At 42.4% G+C, this 21,970-nt stretch overlaps 1 protein-coding gene across 1 annotated transcript in view; it reads right to left on the bottom strand.

Moving 5' to 3' along the window:
- LOC121569578 (serine/threonine-protein phosphatase 2A 56 kDa regulatory subunit delta isoform) overlaps positions 1 to 8,906 on the bottom strand; it is a 49,306-nt gene extending 40,400 nt beyond the window's left edge. The window contains exons 1-2 of the mRNA XM_041880662.2: positions 8,689 to 8,906; positions 6,734 to 6,817 (exon numbers count right to left, since the gene is read on the bottom strand). Coding sequence (XP_041736596.1) covers positions 6,734 to 6,817; positions 8,689 to 8,715 — 111 coding nt within the window. The 5' untranslated portion in view covers positions 8,716 to 8,906. The remainder of the gene's footprint in view (positions 1 to 6,733; positions 6,818 to 8,688) is intronic.
- Between the last annotated feature and the right edge of the window lie 13,064 nt (positions 8,907 to 21,970).

Below are 21,970 nucleotides of genomic sequence, written 5' to 3'. Positions count from 1 at the left end.
AATTAAATCATTCAAAATAGGCTACCAAAGCATGATTTGGCCACAGAGGATCATTAGCTTCCCCTTGCCTTAACCCCCTAAGATCGATGTCCGCACCCCCACGGAAATCTAATTAGCATTACAAAAATCCCCATAAAAATCTGTCAATTTAAGCTAGAGATATGTTTTTTTGCATTGGATGCGTCTCAATCCACCGCATGCGCCTATGAAACACTTCCGCATCTGCGGTGAAAGGTGACAGAGCTAGAGCAGTGTTTGTCAGATCATGAGACATCCCGAAAATCAGTCTTCTCACAAAGGATTTTGTAGCGATTATGACCCCTCTATGGAAAGACGAGACTCTCACGAACACGATGGTGTTCTCCGTTTTTCCCACAAGCGTCTTGTGACTCGTCTGAAGTCGGTACAGCCGATCTGCCAACTTCTGTCTGTAGCATCTGAACAGTTTGGGCTACACACTAATATGACCCCTCTGTGTACATTTACATTTTAGTCATTTAGCAGACGCTCTTATCCAGAGCGACTTACAGTTAGTGAGTGCATACATTTTCATACTGGCCCCCCGTGGGAAACGAACCCACAACCCTGGCGTTGCAAGCGCCATGCTCTACCAACTGAGCTACACGGGGCCCCCGTGTAAAGGTGAGACACTCACGAACACTCATCTGAACGTCCCCCAGTACCAGTTGAAAGAATTAATGGAAGTATATATGTGAGCCGTTTCACAGGAGAGGCATTTGAACATTTTATTTATTTATCAAAATGCGTTTTTTGGCAGAAATGCCTTCTGGAACATGTGAACTTTCATGTGCCTTAATAACAAACGTGTATGCCATCTGTAATTACGAATACAATTGTTAAAATTACGAGCCTAGTTGGTTTAGCCACGGAAAATACAGGAACCTTCCCGCTAGCCATGATTGGCTGAGATAATGGATGGGCTGGACATGCTGACAGATGAATTTCAGATAGGTCTGCATTGTAGCATGCTTCTGTCTATAACGTGAGCTGCTCAGTATGTGTGGATAATCCTGTCTATCGCGGCTTTTAAAAATAGATATCATGAAGAACTGAAAAACTCTGAAAAATACGAGGTTGGATGACAGTTCAAAGTGATTTTTCCCAGTTGGAGCTAGTTTCTTTTCCGAGTTCCCAGTTGTTTTGAACACGGCATTAGAGTTGGGATTAGGGTTCATTGTTAGTTAGCTACATGTTTAAACAAAAGACTCCACTATGCAAGTAAATATTTCACTGTACCGTTTACACCTTCTGTATCCTGTGCATGTGACAAATAAACTTAGATTTTATTTGATATAGTGTGTGTTTACCAGAGACAGTAATGTGAAGAACAACATGACCTGCACCAAAGTCAGATTAGGATATAGGCCAAGGACTATATAAAGTGTATTTTTACTACTACTTTCACCACTTTTAGTCTTGAAATCTTTGGTTGTTTACTACACTGTGAATCCTCAAAGAGATGGGTGGGGCTTAAGAGGGTGTGAACAACGCTGAATGGGTAGAGCATGAACCTGCAGGAGCGGGTCACTGCTTTGATGTTTGCAGAGAACGCCCCTGTTTGTCCAGGGTCACGCCAAGGTTATTTTCACTCTGGCAGGGCGACACTGTGGAGTTGTCAACCGTGATGGAGAGGTCTTTGAGCGGGCAGGCCTTCCCCGGGAGGAAGAGCAGTTCCATATTGTCGAGGTTGAGCTTGAGGTGGTGGGCCAACATCCAAGTTGAGATATCTGCCAGGCACGCAGAGATGCGTGTCGCCACCTGGGTGTCAGAAGAGGGGAAGGAGAAAAGTAGTTGAGTGTCATCCGCATAGCAATGATAGGAGAGACCATGTGAGGAAATGACGAGCCGAGTGACTTGGTGTATAGAGAGAAGTGGAGAGGGCCTAGAAGCGAGCCCTGGAGGACACCTGCAGTGAGAGTACTTGGAGCAGACATATATCCTCTCCACGTCACCTGGTAGGAGCGGCCTGCCAGGTAGGATGCAATCCAAGAGTGTGCAGAGCCTGAGATGCCCAGCCCTGAGAGGGTGGAGAGGAGGATCTGATGGTTCACGGTGTCGAAGGCAGCTGATAGATCTAGGAGGATGAGAACAGAGGAGAGAGAGTCAGCTTTGGCAGTGCGGAGAGTCTCCGTGACATACAGAAGAGCAATCTTGGTTGAGTGACCCGTCTTGAAGCCTGACTGGTTAGGGTCATGAAGTTCGTTCTGAGAGAGATAATGAGAAAGTTGATCAGAGACAGCACGCTCAAGTGTTTTGGAAAGAAAAGAAAAACAGATCTATAGTTTTTGAAGTCAGATGAGTCGAATGTTGGTTTCTTGAGGAGGGAAGCAACACTGGCCATTTTGAAGTCAGAGGGGATGCAGCTGAGGGAAGTGGGGAATGGGAGAAGGTCTCCAGAGATGATCTGGAGAAGGGAGGAGGGGATGGGGTCGAGCAGGCAGGTTGTCGTGTCGGCCAGACCTCACTAGTCGCAGGATGTCATCTGGAGAGAGAGGGGAGAAAGATATTTTGCATCTTCAAAGTGGTAGGCATGTTGTGTAAATCAAATGATACAAACCCCCAAAAAAATCAATTTTAATTCCAGGTTGTAAGGCAACAAAATAGGAAAAATGCCAAGGTGGGTGAATACTTTCGCAAGCCACTGTATAAGCGCGAATGTTCCATTAGCAGGAAAAAATCATTCTCAAAAGTGACCGCTAATGCGATTATGCATGTAATGCTTTTATTATAAAAAGGTGCATTTTTATGGTGAAAATTATGTTCCCCAAACTTGAAACTCACGCGCTGCGTATGAATGCCAGTTAGGCTCTACACCTGTTGTAAAGCGGATTAATGTGCTTCATTTTAAGAAGTTATTTGGCAACTTTAGTTGTGATACAAACCTTATCAAAACATATAGGCCCATGGGCTAGGCCCAGTCAGGCATATCGCAATATTTCTCAATTAAATCGCAGGAAAACATAGTTTGGAAAGCAAATGGCTGTTGTTGTAAAGAGAAGACAATGAAAATACTAAGCTGTCTTTTAGTTATCAAAGTTCTCAACTTAAATTGGGCCTATAACCTATCTTACTGGCACCAGCGGAGAGTATCGGCCATATCCCCGGTGAGTGCGCAGTGTGCATATTCACTCTTTATCATTGTTGGGTCAGTGTCATTTAAAAGTTTGTTTTTGGACAATAATCTCTTCCTCCAGTTTAGATGGACGTCATATTCTATTTGTGTCTCCCCTACTCGTAGGCCTATTATATGGACAGCATTGTTTTTATTGATCTGTTGTCAGTGTCAGCAGAGTAGGCTACCCTGTAATTTGTCTTATTAAAAAAGATTATGCTAATGTCTCCAGTCAAATAGTGTAGTAGAATTGCATGAAATATGTTTTTCCTGTGCAAAGAAAGAAGAAACGTATCGGATATAGCCAACAGCCCAGGCCTCTTCGCTATACGCGCTCAGCCATGAACAGTCTTTTTGGCGATTGAGTTATATTATTAGCCTAAATGATGACTATCCAATCTACTCATCACATTAGGAATAGTAGGCTAACTTAAATAAGTCTGCAAATCCGATGATGCATGGAATGTTTTATTATAAAGGTGCATTTTTATGGTGAATATTTGCTTCCCCAAACTTGAAACTCACGCGTCGCCTACGCATAGGTTAGTGATTATGCTGTTCGTTACTCGTCTTGTTGGCTGAGGAAAATGTAATGTGGACAGTTATTCTAACATCTTCAAAGTGCATGGTAAGGACACACGTCATTGCATTCTCAATTTGCATGTTCTGTTAAGATTAATTACAATAATCTAAATGTGATTTCTGTCATTCTGAGCGGCGTGGGTGGACGGCCTAATCAGGTTACGCACCCAATGCATATGGGTCCGGTACATTTTTCAAATGTCCGGTAAATTAAAATGCTGCCAGTCAAATGTCCTGTGCCACATTTTCATAACGGAAACCCTGATCTCATGGTAGGGTGCGGTATGCAAAATGGGTCAAATTTGAGCACCTCTATGTCCTGAATGTTTTGTCATTCAGGTCACTTTCTGACCAGTTCTACCACGGGCAAACATGTACAGAAGTTTTAATTCAGATCAAAAGAGGTGCGGTCAGAAAGTGATTGAAATTATATGGTGTGTTAGTGCTGCACTGAGAAAGAATGATTTTTTAAAACACTGCAAGATCAAAGGAATATACAGTGCCTTCAGAAATTATTCAGACCCCTTGACTTTTCCCACATTTTGTTATGTTACAGCCTTATTCTAAAATGGATTAAATAAATAAAAATCCTCAGCAATCTACACACAATACCCCATAATGACAAAGCGAAAACAGTTAAAAAAATGTTAGCAAATGTATTAAAAATAAAAACAGAAATACCTTATTTACATTAGTATTCAGACCCTTTGCTATGAGACTTGAAATTGAGCTCAGGTGCATCCTGTTTAAATTGATCATCCTTGAGAGGCTTCTTCAACTAGATTTGAGTACACCTGTGGTAAATTCAATTGATTGGACATGATTTGGAAAGGCACACACCTGTCTATATAACAAGCAATGAGGTCGAAGAAAAGCTCAGAGACAGGATTGTGTCGAGTCACAGATCTGGGGAAGGGTACCAAAAAATGTCTGCAGCATTGAAGGTCCCCAAGAACACAGTGGCCTCTTCCTAGAGCTGGCCGCCCAGCCCAACTGAACAATCGGTGGAGAAGGGCCTTGGTCAGGGAGGTGACCAAGAACCCGATGGTCACTCTGACAGAGCTCCAGAGTTCCTCTGTGGAGATGGGAGAAATGTCAAGAAGGACAACCATCTCTGCAGCACTCCACCAATCAGGCCTTTATGGTAGAGTGGCCAGACGGAAGCCATTCCTCAGTAAAAGGCACACGACAGCCCGCTTGGAGTTTGCCAAAAGGTACATAAAGACTCTCAGACCATGAGAAACAAGATTCTCTGGTCTGATGAAACCAAGATTGAACTCTTTGGCCTGAATGCCAAGCGTCACATCTGGTGGAAACCTGGCACCATCCCTACGGTGAAGCATGGTGGTGGCAGCAGCATCATGTTGTGGGGATGTTTTTCAGCGGCAGGGACTGGGAGACTAGTCAGGATCGAGGGAAAGATGAACAGAGCAAAGTACAGAGAGATCCTTGATGAAAACCTGCTCCAGAGCGCTCAGGACCTCAGACTGGGGCGAAGGTTCACCTTCCAACAGGACAACAACCATAAGCACACAGCCAAGACAACGCAGGAGTGGCTTCGGGACAAGTCTCTGAATGTCCTTGAGTGGCCCAGCCAGAGCCCGGACTTGAACTCGATCGAACATCTCTGGAGAGAACTGAGAATAGCTGTGCAGCAAAGCTCCCCATCCAACCTGACAGAGCTTGAGGGGATCTGCAGAGAAGAATGGGAGAAACTCCCCAAATACAGGTGTGCCAAGCTTGTAGCGTCATACCCAAGAAGACTGGAGGCCGTAATCGCTGCCAAAGGTGCTTCAACAAAGTACTCAGTCAAGGGTCTGAATACTTATGTAAATGTGATATTTCCGGTATTATTTGCAAACATTTCTAAAAACCTGTTTTTGCTTTGTCATTATGGGTATTGAGTGTAGATTGATGAAGGTAAAAAAAAATGTAATCAATTTTAGAAAAAGGCTGTAATGTAACAAAATGTGGAAAAAGTAAAGGGGTCTGAATACTTTCCGAAGCCACTGTATCTAGTTGAAACTATAACAGCTACATTTGTTTCTGTTGGGAGCCAGGTGGCCATAAGGTATGTGCCTACATTTTTATCTAGGAGTTATCTGTGAGCACTATATCCTAGAAACCTGCTGTCACAACAGCAATCGGTTGCACACTGAGTGCAAGGCCATTTGAAACACTTATCAGAGGCAAACCGGTCAGTGTTTCTCATCTACAAAGATTAATGATCTTATTGATATGGCTATACCAAATCAGATATAAACAGTCAGATCAATTATATTCTGAGATACCTGAACTTGCACGGCCTCTTCTGCACAGTTTTTCCATCTCAGAACGTGTTGGCTAACCACAACAAAATAAGATTTATTTAGATTTGTCAAAAAACACTATTTTAAATATGCAGTTCTAATTCTACTTTGATAGAAGGACACTTTATTTGGCCGTAAACGAGGGAGAAGTTACTGCCTCTATGGCGGTCTATGCAAAGAGCTCAGCTGCATACAGCGATGTCTGTACACAGAGGACAGTCGCTCCCTTCCTGATAAAAGAGCTGGAGTCTGGATCCAACAGAAGCACCATAATAAAATGGTCCCCCTTAACAATAATCCCAAGGAACTCAACTGTGAACTCAACTAGCAGCTATATATGGCAGAACAGACATCGGCCATGTGCCATTATGCAAAGGCCTAACATTATGTTTAGCTCCTCTCCGTTATGTTGGCCTAACCAAGACCAAGGAAAAATATTGACACTGATGCAATATTATCTATGTAGCATTGAAGACAAGAAACAAGATTAAGAAACAGGAAATAGCGTGTCAAATAAAATTACCTTGGGTGCATGCATAGGCCCCTGATGCAATAGACCGTTTATAATACCTCAAAATAAACCCTAATTATAAGTTGACAGATAAACAAATCTTTGATAAATTCATCTTAACAAATAAACTGCAGGCTACAAATGAAAAAATAAATACTGTCAAAGAACCATTTGGATGTTAATCAAATAATATCTTACCTCATCTGCATTTTCAGTTCCTGTGTCTTTCCCACTAGTGGCATTACTGTTTTTTGCGCTGCTTTTGGCAGATTTGGTTGGTTCCTGTGAATGACAACAAGCCATAGTTATCTTACTGTATTTACAAAGAAGAACACAATTGATGTGGGACCATACACAACTCACATCCTCTGTTCTATGGAGTTATTGTACACAGCACAGAGATTTAATTTCCGTGGTTAAACAGGCCCCGTTGGTAGGGTGGCTACAATTACCGTAATTGCGCTACCTTAAAACAAAACTGTTAGAATGCATTCTTGTGGCCATGACTGTCGCATATGTAAGACAGACTGTAAGGAACTAGACTTGAATGCCCCCTTAGTGGAAAAACACAGCAATTACAGTCTGGTCAGGCAACGATTAAGCACAAGCCGATATTAAAACATTGTAGCAAGCTATTTGACATATTGTGACAAGAGTCTGACAACACATTCATCACTAAAAATAAACATTATTTTACGACAGAAACAGATTTGAGAATATAAATAATTTAAAAGTTTAAACGAATTGTTGCTGTATTGGCTAGTATATCGGTAGCTCTCGAGAATCCAAGTGGGGTATACCCAGTTTACAGCCGGCCCTCCTTGGGTTGTCAGCTGATGGTAGGCTACTGATCACAGCTGGCTCCCTCATGAATAGCTACATATTGTATGCCAGATATGTGATAACTATGTTTGCATTACTGGTCGTTACAGGTTAGTTTATACACAAAGCTGCCATAGATGTTTCAATGTACATGCTCTTGGCGATAGTCTTCGTTCTCGATTCGGGAAAAAGGTATCTTATAAAATGTCAGTGTCCAGTTGCAGGTGGTTCTACAAAAACCAGACAAACCTCAAAGGTATTAAATCCATGTTTTGTATCGAGTGAGTAATGCCTCTTGTAGATCTTTGTTTTGGTCACACTGTGTGATGCACTGTCATCTACATGTGGCCGCTTCTCATAGAAAGACTAGTTCCTGCAAAGATGCTGGAAAATCCTAAATGTGCGGTAGCTAAAATGGCAAGGAACCTCCTCGCGCCGTACAAAACATGGATTTCATATCTTTGAGTTGTGTCTGGTTTTTGCAGAACCACCTGCAACTGGACACAGACATTTATAACATACATTTCCCCCCGAATCGAGAACCAATACAGTATCGCCAAGAGCAGGTTAGTTGAAACATCTATTGCGGCGTTTTCTATAAACTAACCTAACATAGTTATCACATATCTGTTTTACAATCTGTGAACTACAATCCCAACACTTTGTCTAAATTTAAATTACACCTCACTTCCGATACGGTTAGGGAAACCTTTGGAATTTAACATTCATATAAGCGAGAACGAATCTTTAAAATACAAAAGATACATATATTGTGTGGAGTTTAGCAAAGTTGCAGCTGTTTTTTTTCACACCGCCTCAGCTATGACATCCTCTCACCTTGCGCTCACAATTCCATTGGGACATTCCACATTTCCTGTGCTTCTCAAAATACAGTTGGGTGCAACTTTTCTAAAAACTGTGTCTCTTTTGTATTTTAACTGTATCGCGCATTTGCGTTTAGACAGAGCATATGGGCAGCATCGGCAAAATCCCCTCAGGCGGCAGACAGCTTCGTGAAGACGGTATAACGTTAACGTTTAATAACATTTACCGTATATTTAAATGGGCTAGTCTATCGTTATCAAATCCATTAAATCAATTTTCTAAGAATGTAATATACAGGGTAATGTAAACAATGATAAGATCACATATTTATGTTGTTGGCTGCTGATGCCTTTGCATAGTCTGGAAATGCATCTGCTCTGCTAGGCCTTACGATAATAATACAACATTGGCGTATTAGAATACAATCACGAGATACGGTCTGCTTCCTCTGAATATTTGGCAACAATATTTGGATTGTTACCATTATGTTGCGATCAGTACGTTACCTTTTCCTTTTTAGTTTTATTCGGCATTTTGTGGCTGTTAGTGTTTTTCACGGTGACTCCGTGACAGATTTCCCCCGGACTCGATCGCTGCCACTCGGTTACCTTCAGCTCCCTGCGCCCTTCTAGGCCAACAAAAACATCATTGGCCAGCCACACGTTATACTGCCTAGTGACGGGCCACTGTAATTATTTCATTGGGTGGTTACAGGATGGGCGGATTGCACGCCTCGTCTACGGTGGAGGTGCTGAAATGATGCACCTTTCCCCTAGCAACAATTCATGAATGAATCTCTTCTTCTTCAGTATTATGGCAGACCGCAAACAAAAGTAAGAGGTGCATGCCGCCACCTGCTGTACAATCCATTATACTTGGTGATACAAAAAAGGGAAAATTGAATTAATGCCTAGTACCACACGTTATGTAGCACTATATTGGATAATTCCAATATGTTATCCTTCCACTCGGCAGGATACATTTCGAGTAAGAATTTCAGATTAGTCCCGTGTACCTGTGTAGTGCTGCGGCTGACCCCCTTAAATAGCTGCCGCCGCACTACTCCCACCTCGTCTCGGCACATTTCAGAGAGGATTCGTTTGGTAAGAGCTCTTGTTAGGGTGTATAAGCGCAGAAGTATACTCGCTAGGGCAGGGGTGTCAAACTCATTTTAGCTCAGGGGCCACATGGAGGAAAATCTATTCCCAAGTGGGCCGGACCGGAAAAATCATGGTATATATAACTTAAAAACAACAACTTCAGATTGTTTTCTTTGTTTTAATACGATCAACATACAACATAAAGCTGGAGCCTGAGGACAGTGTGTCCAAAATAGTACAAGCACAACATCACTATTAATCATAAAACACGTCAAGTTTATTTGAAAATTCTAAAGAAAAAGAACACACAAACACACAATGCCTCAGTGATTAACAGAACTGTTTCACAGATCACAGAACTATATCAGGGTGTCATTTCTCAGGCAGAAATGTAGATAAAAATAATGAAATCCTGTTCCCCAAACAAGTGCAAGAACCACAGAGTCAAGAATAGGTTAAATATACAAATAAAATCAATTAAAAACAATAGCACATCAACATAAAAACATAAACATAAATCTGAAAACGTTGCTCAAACTCCCGTAACAGTCCCGTTATTTTATCTTTGAACCGCTTCATGTCTGCCACATGTTGGGTCGCGCACACATTTTTCAGACAGGGGAAGTGAGCTGCATCACCACCGGCAAGTTGCGTCTCCCACAATGACAGCTTCAACTTGAAAGAACGTATGCTGTCATAATACTACGTGACAACTTTGTTGCGCCCTTGCAGCTGTTTGTTCAAGTTATTCAGGTGCTCTGTAACATCCACCATAAATGCAAGGTCCTGCATCCATTCTGCGGAATGAAATTCTAACACTGGTTTGCCCTTTTCTTCCATGAACTGTTCAATTTCTTCTCGTAAATCAAAGAAACGCCTCAGCACAGCACCTCGGCTTAACCATCTTACCTCAGTGTGGTATGGCAGGCCATAGATGTGGTCTTTCTCTCTGAGAAGGCTGTCAAACTGACGGTGATTCAGGCTTCTGGATCGGATGAAATTAACAGTTTGGATGACCACCTTCATGACGTTATCCATCTTTAATGACTTGCAACACAAAGCCTCCTGGTGCAAAATACAGTGAAAAGTCAAAAAATCACGTCCTCCATTTGCAGATTGCACTTTCTCTCGGAACTTTGTCACAACGCCTGCTTTTTTCCCCGATCATTGAGGGCGCACCATCTGTAGCCAGGCTGACAGCGCGGGACCAGTCCACTCCGACCCTGTCCAGCGCGCCCGACGAGTGCGGTAAAAATATCAGCTGCTGTCGTTGTATCTGTCATCGGCACCAACTCCACGAACTCCTCGGTGACGGTCAATGTGTCATCAACTCCGCGGATGAAAATGGCCAGTTGTGCAACATCTGTAATGTCCGTGCTTTCATCAATTGCAACCGAAAACGCAATAAATGACTTTACTTTTTGCTTCAACTGGCTGTCCAAATCCACTGAAAGATCGGAAATCCTGTCTGCAACTGTGTTTCTTGTCAGGCTGATATTTGGCGTCAGGCTGATATCCACGTGGCATCCGGATCCACGCCGCCTCCAGCTTTGGGCTTGGCCCCTGAGAGGCGTTAATGGGCAAGTCTTGGCATTCAGGACAATGTGGTGAAACACGTTACAGAACGCCAGGGCTTCCTCCACCAATGCGTCATATCAAATGCGGTGGGGCATATTCTGTACTTGGTGTGGGGGTCATAATGTTGCCCCCGAGTCGTGTGATGTACAAACGGTTTTACACTTTTTACAATCATCACTTGATGCGGGCAGAGCGGCATCTACTTTGAGAGTGTATTTGGCCGCAATTTCAGGCGTGCCATGATGATGGCCACCCATTGCTCTCCAAGTTTATGAAGGGAGTTAGACGTCTGCATCCAGAGCAGGCCCGTTCGGTGCCAAACTGGGACCTTGACGTGGTGCTGTCAGCACTTGCTAGGCCTCCCTTCAAGCCCCTGGGGTTAGCATCTTTGAAGCACCTATCCATAAAGGTGGCATTCCTGTTGGCCATTACCTCCACTAAGAGTTAGTGAACTTCATGCTCTTTCAGTGAGCGCTGAATGTTTCCGAATGGGTGTAGACAAGGGGAGTGTTACCCTCCGGCCTAAACGCTCTTTCTTGCCGAAGGTCCTGTCTGACAGGCATGTGAACCGGCCCTTACATTTGTCCGCATCCGCACCTCCCACGGCTGCGAGTGATCTAGGTTTTCCCCCAAGTGTGCTATGCCCGGTGAGGGCACTGGACACTTACGTTACACGACAATACGACAGTCGGATCAGCTGTTCATGTATTATGGTCAGAGTGTTCTGGGGAAGAGCCTATCGAACAGAGACTCTCACATTGCATTGTGGACACTATTACTGCAGCATATCAGCTGGCCGGCCGGCCGGCCTCTGCCGTCTGCTGTAGTGGCGCATTCTACTAGAGGAGTGGCTACATCGTGGGCCCTGCTCTGAGGAGTTCCCCTTGATAACATTTGCACCTCGGCCAGTTGGGCGTTGTCTAGCACTTTTGCTAGGTACTATCAAGTCAATGTTGCTGACGCCAACCAGATTGGGACGGCCGTGTTGGGTATTGCCTCCACTTCCCTGGAGGGGGATGGAGGGACACAGCAACCATGACTGCCCTGAGCTACAGGATTTTGCTCTTGTCTGGCCATGCCTAGTTCACAGATTAATCTGGTATTGTGATACCATATTGGAGTGATCCAAAATAGTGCTACACAATGAAGGTTACGTATGTAACCACGGTTATGTGAGCTATTGGATCACTCCAATCCTCTGGTCAGTGATCTACGGCGCCTCGAAAAGGACACAAGGTGGGAGTAGTGCGGTGGCAGCTATTTGAGGGGGTCAGCCGAGGCGCTACCTCTTAAATTCTTACTCAGAATGTTTACTGCCGAGTGGAAGGATACAATATTGGAATGATCCAATAGCTCACATAACCGTGGTTACATACGTAAACTTCGTTCTTATTATACCTCAGTGGTACCACAGTATGAGTCATAATACCCATAAAACCTAGAGGTCAAACACGGAAATGGTTCCAATCATTTTTCCTCCATTCATTTTTCCCATAGGGGATTTTAGAAACACTTCAAATAAGGGCTGTGTTTTATGGAGATTTACCCTGGCGTGATGTTCAGATAACCGTGTAAATTTCTTTCGGACAAGGTGACTTCTATCAATATAGTCGCCTGTATTTAACCCGTCCAAAATGAAATGCTAATTAGCTGCTAATGTGGCTATCATACAGAACTACATATGCCTGTCTCAAGCGTCACGTCACTCACCAGGGTCATGTAGATCTGGACAAGACTGCCGAGTTAAGGCAAAGATAAGAATCTCTTGATTAACTATCTAATGTTGGCTAAATTAAGTATTGAATAAATAGGCTAAATTTGTTTAAATGGACAATTCTGTGGGCAAGTTTTAAATTCACACAATACATGTTATCTAGCTTGCTTGCTCATGGTTAGCTACTTAGTAACATTAGCCTCTCTAGATGGCTACATTAGCCGTCTAATTGTCTATTAATTTAAATGCATGAACAATTTTAGCTTTCTTTGGCTTTAATAAACCAACAATCTAGCTTGCTAGTTAACTAGCTAGCTAACTTAGATGTTGAAGCTAGGCGTTCTTGATAATGTTTGTTTGTGTCTATGGGTGAGGGGTGGGTAGCCTACTTCAAGTACTACTTGACTTGTAGCTACCCTAGCAAACTGTATTATTTTGGTCTGGCTTTTTGAGAGGTTTCAGAGATTAGCATCCTCTGATTAGCAGTGTGCTTACTTTTGGCATTCTCTCAACCAGCTTCATGAGGTAGTCACCTGGAATGCATTTCAATTAACAGGTGTGCATTCTTAAAAGTTAATTTGTGGAATTTCTTTCCTTCTTAATGCGTTTGAGCCAATTAGATGTGTTGTGACAAGGTAGGGGGGGGGGTATACAGAAGATAGCCCTATTTGGTAAAAGACCAAGTCCATATTATGGCAAGAACAGCTCAAATAAGCAAAGAGAAATGACAGTCCATCATTACTTAAAGACATGAAGGTCAGTCAATACGGAACATTTCAAGAACTTTGAAAGTTTCTTCAAGCGCAGTCGCAAAAACCATCAAGCGCTATGATGAAACTGTCTCTCATGAGGACAGCCACAGGAATGGAAGACCCAGAGTTACCTCTGCTGCAGAGGATAAGTTCATTAGAGTTACCAACCTCAGAAATTGCAGCCCAAATAAATGCTTCACAGAGTTCAAGTAACAGACACATCTCAACATCAACTGTTCAGAATAGACTGTGTGAATCAGGCCTTCATGGTTGAATTGCTGCAAAGAAACCACTATTGAAGGACACCAATAAGAAGAAGAGACTTGCTTGGGCCAAGAAACACAAGCAATGGACATTAGACCGGTGGAAATCTGTCCTTTGGTATGGGTCCAAATTGGAGATTTTTGGTTCCAACCACTGTGTCTTTGTGAGAAGCAGTGTGGGTGAACGGATGATCTCCGCATGTGTATTTACCAACGTAAAGCATGGAGGAGGCGATGTGATGGTGTGGGGGTGCTTTGCTGGTGACACTGTCTGTGATTGATTTAGAATTCAAGGCACACTTAACCAGCGTGGCTATCACAGCATTCTGCAGCGGTACGCCATCCCATCTGGTTTGGGCTTAGTGGGACTATCATTTGTTTTTCAACAGGACAATGACCCAACACACCTCCAGGCTATGTAAGGGCTATTTTACCAAGAAGGAGAGTGATGGAGTGCTGCATCAGATGACCTGGCCTCCACAATCCCCCAACCTCAACCCAATTTAGGTGGTTTGGGAGTGTAGGAAAATCAGCCAACAAGTGCTCAGCATATGTGGGAACTCCTTCAAGACTGTGGGAAAAGCATTCCAGGTGAAGCTGGTTGAGAGAATGCCAAGAGTGTGCAAAGCTGTCATCAAGGCAAAGGGTGGCTATTTGAAGAATCTCAAATTTCAAATATATTTTGATTTGTTTAACACTTTTTTGGTTACTAAATAATTCCATAGTTTTGATGTCTTCACTATTATTCTACAAGGTAAAAAATAGTAAAAATATAGAAAAACCCTTGAATGAGTAGGTGTGTCCAAACTTTTGACTGGTGCTGTATCTTTGCATTATTTATTGAGATGCTTAGTTTTCAGATGATTTTAAAATGACCCAATTACTTTTAAGAAGCTGTTGTTTTGAATTTAATAGTTTCACATTTTTTGGTTGCACCTCGACTCACGTTGGTTGAGTGCCCTCCACTTCTTTCATAATTACTTTTAGCAACATTTCATTTTAAGAAAAGGGCTTTACGGGTGGGTGTGTGTGTGTGTGCGTATCTTTTTTCATACAGTTCTTCTGATGAATAATCGTACAGTGGGGAAAAAAAGTATTTAGTCAGCCACCAATCGTGCAAGTTCTCCCACTTAAAAAGATGAGAGAGGCCTGTAATTTTCATCATAGGTACACGTCAACTATGACAGACAAATTGAGAGAAAAAAAATCCAGAAAATCACATTGTAGGATTTTTAATGAATTTATTTGCAAATTATGGTGGAAAATAATTATTTGGTCACCTACAAACAAGCAAGATTTCTGGCTCTCACAGACCTGTAACTTCTTCTTTAAGAGGCTCCTCTGTCCTCCACTCGTTACCCGTATTAATGGCACCTGTTTGAAATTGTTATCAGTATAAAAGACACCTGTCTACAACCTCAAACAGTCACACTCCAAACTCCACTATGGCCAAGACCAAAGAGCTGTCAAAGGACACCAGAAACAAAATTGTAGACCTGCACCAGGCTGGGAAGACTGAATCTGCAATAGGTAAGCAGCTTGGTTTGAAGAAATCAACTGTGGGAGCAATTATTAGGAAATGGAAGACATACAAGACCACTGATAATCTCCCTCGATCTGGGGCTCCACGCAAGATCTCACCCTGTGGGGTCAAAATGATCACAAGAACGGTGAGCAAAAATCCCAGAACCACACGGGGGGACCTAGTGAATGACCTGCAGAGAGCTGGGACCAAAGTAACAAAGCCTACCATCAGTAACACACTACGCCGCCAGGGACTCAAATCCTGCAGTGCCAGACATGTCCCCCTGCTCAAGCCAGTACATGTCCAGGCCCGTCTGAAGTTTGCTAGAGTGCATTTGGATGATCCAGAAGAGGATTGGGAGAATGTCATATGGTCAGATGAAACCAAAATAGAACTTTTTGGTAAAAACTCAACTCGTCGTGTTTGGAGGACAAAGAATGCTGAGTTGCATCCAAAGAACACCATACCTACTGTGAATCATGGGGGTGGAAACATCATGCTTTGGGGCTGTTTTTCTGCAAAGGGACCAGGACGACTGATCCGTGTAAAGGAAAGAATGAATGGGGCCATGTATCGTGAGATTTTGAGTGAAAACCTCCTTCCATCAGCAAGGGCATTGAAGATGAAACATGGCTGGGTCTTTCAGCATGACAATGATCCCAAACACACCGCCCGGGCAACGAAGGAGTGGCTTCGTAAGAAGCATTTCAAGGTCCTGGAGTGGCCTAGCCAGTCTCCAGATCTCAACCCCATAGAAAATCTTTGGAGGGAGTTGAAAGTCTGTGTTGCCCAGCGACAGCCCCAAAACATCACTGCTCTAGAGGAGATCTGCATGGAGGAATGGGCCAAAATACCAGCAACAGTGTGTGAAAACCTTGTGAAGACTTACAGTAAACGTTTGACCTGTGTCATTGCCAACAAAGGGTATATAATAAAGTATTGAGAAACTTTTGTTATTGACCAAATACTTATTTTCCACCATAATTTGCAAATAAATTCATTAAAAATCCTACAATGTGATTTTCTGGAATTTTTTTTCTCATTTTGTCTGTCATAGTTGACGTGTACCTATGATGAAAATTACAGGCCTCTCTCATCTTTTTAAGTGGGAGAACTTGCACAATTGGTGGCTGACTAAATACTTTTTCCCCCACTGTATGTGGAAAATGTCTGGCCCCCAGCAATTAAAATTATTTTTTTATTTTTATTATTGGCCCCTTTAAGAATTATTTATTATTTATTATTTTTACATCTGGCCCCTTTAAGAATATAGTTGAATAGCCCTGTATTAGAGTGTCTATCCAACTACGAAAGTGGGAGGTACAGACAGAGAGTTGTGTGAGGTGGGTGCAGTGGGACAACAACAGAGGACTACAATAACAGAGGAGCTAGTCTTACTTTGAATACCTTCATCTCTGATCACCAGTAGGATGCAGACTCCCACCGCAGCGATGTAAGAGGGCAACACTGTCATCCTGGCACAGTGACCTTTAGAGACTTGACTGGGCTGGACTGCTCTCTGTGGGAGCTTGTTGGTCACCTCTGTGGGCTCTGAGGGTGGGCCTAGTCCCTTCCTGGTTCAGCACAGGGCGAAGAGGTGCCGAGTAGGTTTCCCCCGTTGGGGGAGTGGAGATACGGGTGAATATGTACGGGGCAGGGAGAGAGGAGGGGGTGAGGGAGGATGGGTACGATGGCACACAAAAAAAAACTCAAATCTTCTTTCTCACAAGCTCGCTCGGTCCGAAACCCTGGAAAATTTGAGAGAAAAGGGAAATATTGTTAGGAGGAGGAAGTACAGTATAAACACAAAATTCTAGGACACCATTTTACAGCCTGGTTTTCCACGCACGTGTCACTGCAGAGAGTGACATGCCCTCTCACTGCAATGTCATGATCAAGTTTGGAGAGGGCAGCGGGTTGACACTGACAGCCAACCCCTATTTGTCTTTGTGAGCCCTCGACTGTATGTTATCAGATTTGCTGAGCAATTTAGCACAACTTGGGAGCAAACATACAGGACTGTGGTGGATAAAGAGAACAATGGTCGGTGGGGGCATCATTTTCCATATGTGTTATTTCATAGTTTTGATGTCTTCACTATTATTCTACAATGTAGAAAATAGTAAAAAATAAAGAAAAGCCCTTGAATGAGTAGGTGTGTCCAAACTTTTGACTGGTACTGTATAAGCAGACAATGAAATCTCACAATATTTGATGATTACATTTCTCCAAAACAGGCTATAGGCTACATGTGCACTACCAAGTCAGAACAGTTAGGCTAAGTTTTAAGGGGAAAAGGGACCAAATTATTAGGGTGAGGCACATTGGCTACTGACAGCTTACTACATAACTAACACTTAGTATTACTTTCTTAGCTACAGTATACATATCTCCCTGGCATATTACATCATTTATGCAGCAGCATACAATACATTTTTGGACTCACCTTGTTGTGCTCACTTGAACAGGAAGGTGGCGCGGCGGTCCTTCGTGGGCAAATTTTGTCATCAAACTTTGTCATCAAAGTCTGGCATTCTCTGGATTTATGGTGCTATCAAGACAACTGGGACCTCTGAAAAAAACAAGGTTGAATCATGACGTCAGTGGTCTTCAGGTCGGAGCTCAAGAAAGCGGCCAGAGTTCCCGACTTGGAATTCTGAGTTGGATGACCGTTCAAAACTTATTTTCCCAGTCGGAGCTCGTTTTTTTTCCAAGTTCCCAGTTGTTTTGAACTCACTGAAGTCTGAGATATCCCAGTTCCGAGATTCCAGTTGTTTTGAACGCGTAAGAAGTCATGCTGGATTGACAGCATGGCCAATGTTGAATGTTTATCCTTCTAAGCTTGGAAAAGAGTCCCTTAAACCCAGACTTGGACCACACAGCCACTCCACTGCTTTGCAATGCTTAGCCACTGATCCCCTTCAAACCACTCATTGTTGAATTTGCGATTTCCAACTTGTTGTGTAATGTTTATGTCCAATGGCCGATGAGCACCGATACGTTTTATCTATAATTTCTCTTCATAATTTCTCTTCATATGACAAGGATTGAAAAGGATTTGCCAGTAGATTGCCGACTTGATTCATGATGATGACTGCTAGCTAAGATTTTGAAAGTATGATGTTGACATGATCTGTCCAATCAAAGCTACAGTAGATATAACACGTCATTTTATCTGTGGCCAATGACCTTGAGCCTTCTTGGATGGGCACTTCTAATGTAACTCTATGGCAGCACCCAAGGGGCTTGAATATTCGAGCTCTCCTCTTAGATTTTGCGGTGACATAGTGTCCCCATGAGTGACCGAACACTGAGCCAATCACGGAGCAACTAGAGAACATTACCAACCCCTACGCTCTGTATTTTCCGCTGACTGGCCCACCACCACAGAAAGCACTGAGCTAGGCTGAAACACCTTCATTTTGGAGCTGCCTTACTCAAGAAAGCAAAAAAGAGACCATGTTTGAATGCGGCTTTATAAACTCAATGATTATAAAGAAAATTACATTGTTTGCAAACTGATATGTGACACGTATTATTGCCAAAATAATATGCAAAACAGGCAACAACAAAAAATAATAATGACTGGTCGCCACTGACACAAGGCCAAATATACACTGGAGTTGCTTACCAAGAAGAAAGTGAATGTTCCTGAGTGGCCAAGTTACAGTTTTGACTTAAATCTACTTGAAAATCTATGGTAAGACCTGAAAATGGTTGTCTAACAATGATCAACAACCAATATGGCAGAGCTTGAAGAATTTTGAAAAGAATAATGAACAAATGCTGCACAATCCAGGTGTGGAAAGCTCTTAGAGACTTACCCAGAAAGACTCACAGCTGTAATCGCTGCCAAAGGTGCTTCTACAAAGTATTGACTTGGGGGTATGAATACTTATTTAAATGGTTATTTCTGTATTTCACTTCAAATAAATGTGCAAACATTTCAACAAAAAAATATCACTTTGTCATTATGGGGTATTGTGTGTAAATGGATGAGAAAATCATCTATTTAATCCATTTTGAATTCAGGCTGTAACACAACAAAATGTGGAATGAGTCAAACGGTATGAATACTTTCAGAAGGCACTGTACTTGGAAAATGCAACATCCATCATGACAATTTATTGAAGATTTGTTGTTCATGACATACAAATACTCAGACTTTGTGAAGCATTGGACGCCATTTGAGCTGAGATACTCCAATGTATTCAAGGGGAATTTAGCCACCCTCAAGTCTGTCATGATAAAAGCACTTCATCCAAGACAAATCTGTTATTCTGTAAAATAAAATAGTTTGAATGTCATATTCTGAATCAAAATAGCCCTACTGAGAAAAGCTGGATGCTTTAAAGTGTTCTATTGAACACAACACACTTTACTTACTGACAATGTGAAACACATCATACAACTATAGTCAAATTAGACATATTTCAACTATTTAGTCAGCCATTAACAAATTCACCAAATGTTTTAGAAATAATGTGCATTAGGGTGTCATAAGAAACATTAACAATCTTCAATAAACTATCATGGATTCTGAGTATATATACTGTATGCAGGCAGCTCTGCAACGGAAAATGATCCATACTAGCTTCAGTTCATAATCTCTAGAATATTATGTTGTTCTGAAATGGAGAATTAAAGATATGATTATCCAATACCTTTATTCTAAACAATATTGGGTCTATAGGAAGATTTTGGGTTTACCAAAGTAATCCCATACTGTATATGAGAAATGTTTGGCATGCATGTTGGCAATTTGTGCATATCTGTGCAGCACACTACTGGAAATAAGGCTCTCAAACAAGGTTTACAGTACTGTACAGCCTACAAAACTATAGCCACAATTTATGTAACCACTTACAATGTACTTTTACTTGTTAGACAATCTACTGGTAAAAGGCTGTGTGGTCTCAGGTTCTGTTGTGTCAATGCACCTGACCAACACCACCTACTGGACATGTTCCATACTTCCTTCAGGACTGAAGAGGAATCACATCTATGTACATGGGAAAGGATGTCAAAATGTGCCTAATTTGTAAAAAGATGGTAAGCATGTTATTGGCATTGATCAGTGACATAATCAATATGACAATGGGTTTACCTTCAAAATATTTTATTTGGCAAAGTAAATTACATTGGTTTGTGCAAGGTTTAAAACAATACATACACGTAAATAAACCAAACATTTGAGACCATGCTCCGAAGATTGGACAATGAGCAAGAATTCACATATGGTATCATTGGCGATAGAGTATTAACCAGTCAGTGTAATAAATGAATAGAAATGGGCATTTCAGTACAGCTGAATAATTATTCAGTGACATTGTAGACTGTATTGAGACAGAACAATATCATATGATATTCTGTCCCTGGATTAGCATAGCAAGTACATCAATTCACCTTATGTATAGATTGTATTGCCTTAAATTCTATCCACCTTCCACAGCACATTTACAGGAAAATCTTCATTGTTTTGATGCAAGTGGCCTTACCTTTTCTGAAGTGAAGACTGATGTCCCAGCAGGCTTTGTTGAAAATTACATTAAGTAGAAACTTCAGAGATGGTTTTTGCCAGACATTTGATCTCAAGTCCAGTCACTTGCTCTCAGAATTATATAATTCTTATAGTAGCATATAGCATAACTATGCTGCCCTCACCTTTGTTATACTACTTATATTAGGTTATGCAGAAAAAAAAGAATGAAAAAAACTTAAAATAAACTTAAAATAAAAATCACTGTCAGGTCAGCCTAATTGGACACACAATGACGTGCGTCATTAATTTACAGTGCCATCGCGAAGTATTCAGACCCCTTGAATTTTTCCACATTTTGTTACGTTACAGCCTTATTCTTAAATTGATTCAATAAAACAATTTCCTCAGCAATCTACACACAATAACCCATAATGACAGAGCGAAAACAGGTTTTTTGAAATGTTTGCCATGAGGTCGAAGGAATTGTCCGTAGAGCTCTGAGACAGGATTGTCGAGGCACAGATCTCGGGAAGGGTACCAAAAAATGTCTGCAGCATTGAAGGTTCCCAAGAACACAGTGACCTCCATCATTCTTAAATGGAATTAGTTTGGAACAACCAAGACTATTCCTAGAGCTGGCTGCCCGGCCAAACTGAGCAATCGGGGGAGAAGGGCCTTGGTCAGGGAGGTGACCAAGAACCCGATGGTCACTCTGACAGAGCTCCAGAGTTCCTCTGTGAAGATGGGAGAACCTTCCAGAAGGACAACCATCTCCGCAGCACTCCACCAATCAGGCCTTTATGGTAGAATGGCCAGACTGAAGCCACTCCTCAGTAAAGTCTCCTGAGTGGCGCAGTGGTCTAAGGCACTGCATCACAGTGCTAACTGGTTCGAATCCAGGCTCTGTCGCAGCCGGCCGCGACCGGGAGACTCATGGGCGGCGCACAATTGGCCCAGCGTCGTCCAGGGTAGGGGAGGGAATGGCCGGCAGGGATGTAGCCCAGTTGATAGAGCATGGCGTTTGCGACGCCAGGGTTGTGGGTTCGATTCCCACGGGGGGCCAGTATAAAAAAAAATATATATATTCACTAACTGTAAGTCGCTCTGGATAAGAGCGTCTGCTAAATGACTAAAATGTAAATGTAAAAGGCACAAGACAGCCCGCTTGGAGTTTGCCCAAAGGCACCTAAAGACTCTCAGACCATGAGAAACAAGATTCTCTGGTCTGATGAAACCAAGACTGAACTCTTTGGCCTGAATGCCAAGCATCACATCTGGAGGAAACCTGGCACCATCCCTATGGTGAAGCATGGTGGTGGTAGCATCATGCTGTGGGGATGTTTTTCAGTAGCAGGGACTGGGAGACAAGTCAGG

Source organism: Coregonus clupeaformis, chromosome 1, assembly GCF_020615455.1.
Source record: "Coregonus clupeaformis isolate EN_2021a chromosome 1, ASM2061545v1, whole genome shotgun sequence".
Taxonomy (NCBI): domain Eukaryota; kingdom Metazoa; phylum Chordata; class Actinopteri; order Salmoniformes; family Salmonidae; genus Coregonus; species Coregonus clupeaformis.
This window is presented reverse-complemented; position numbering and strand designations above follow the sequence as displayed.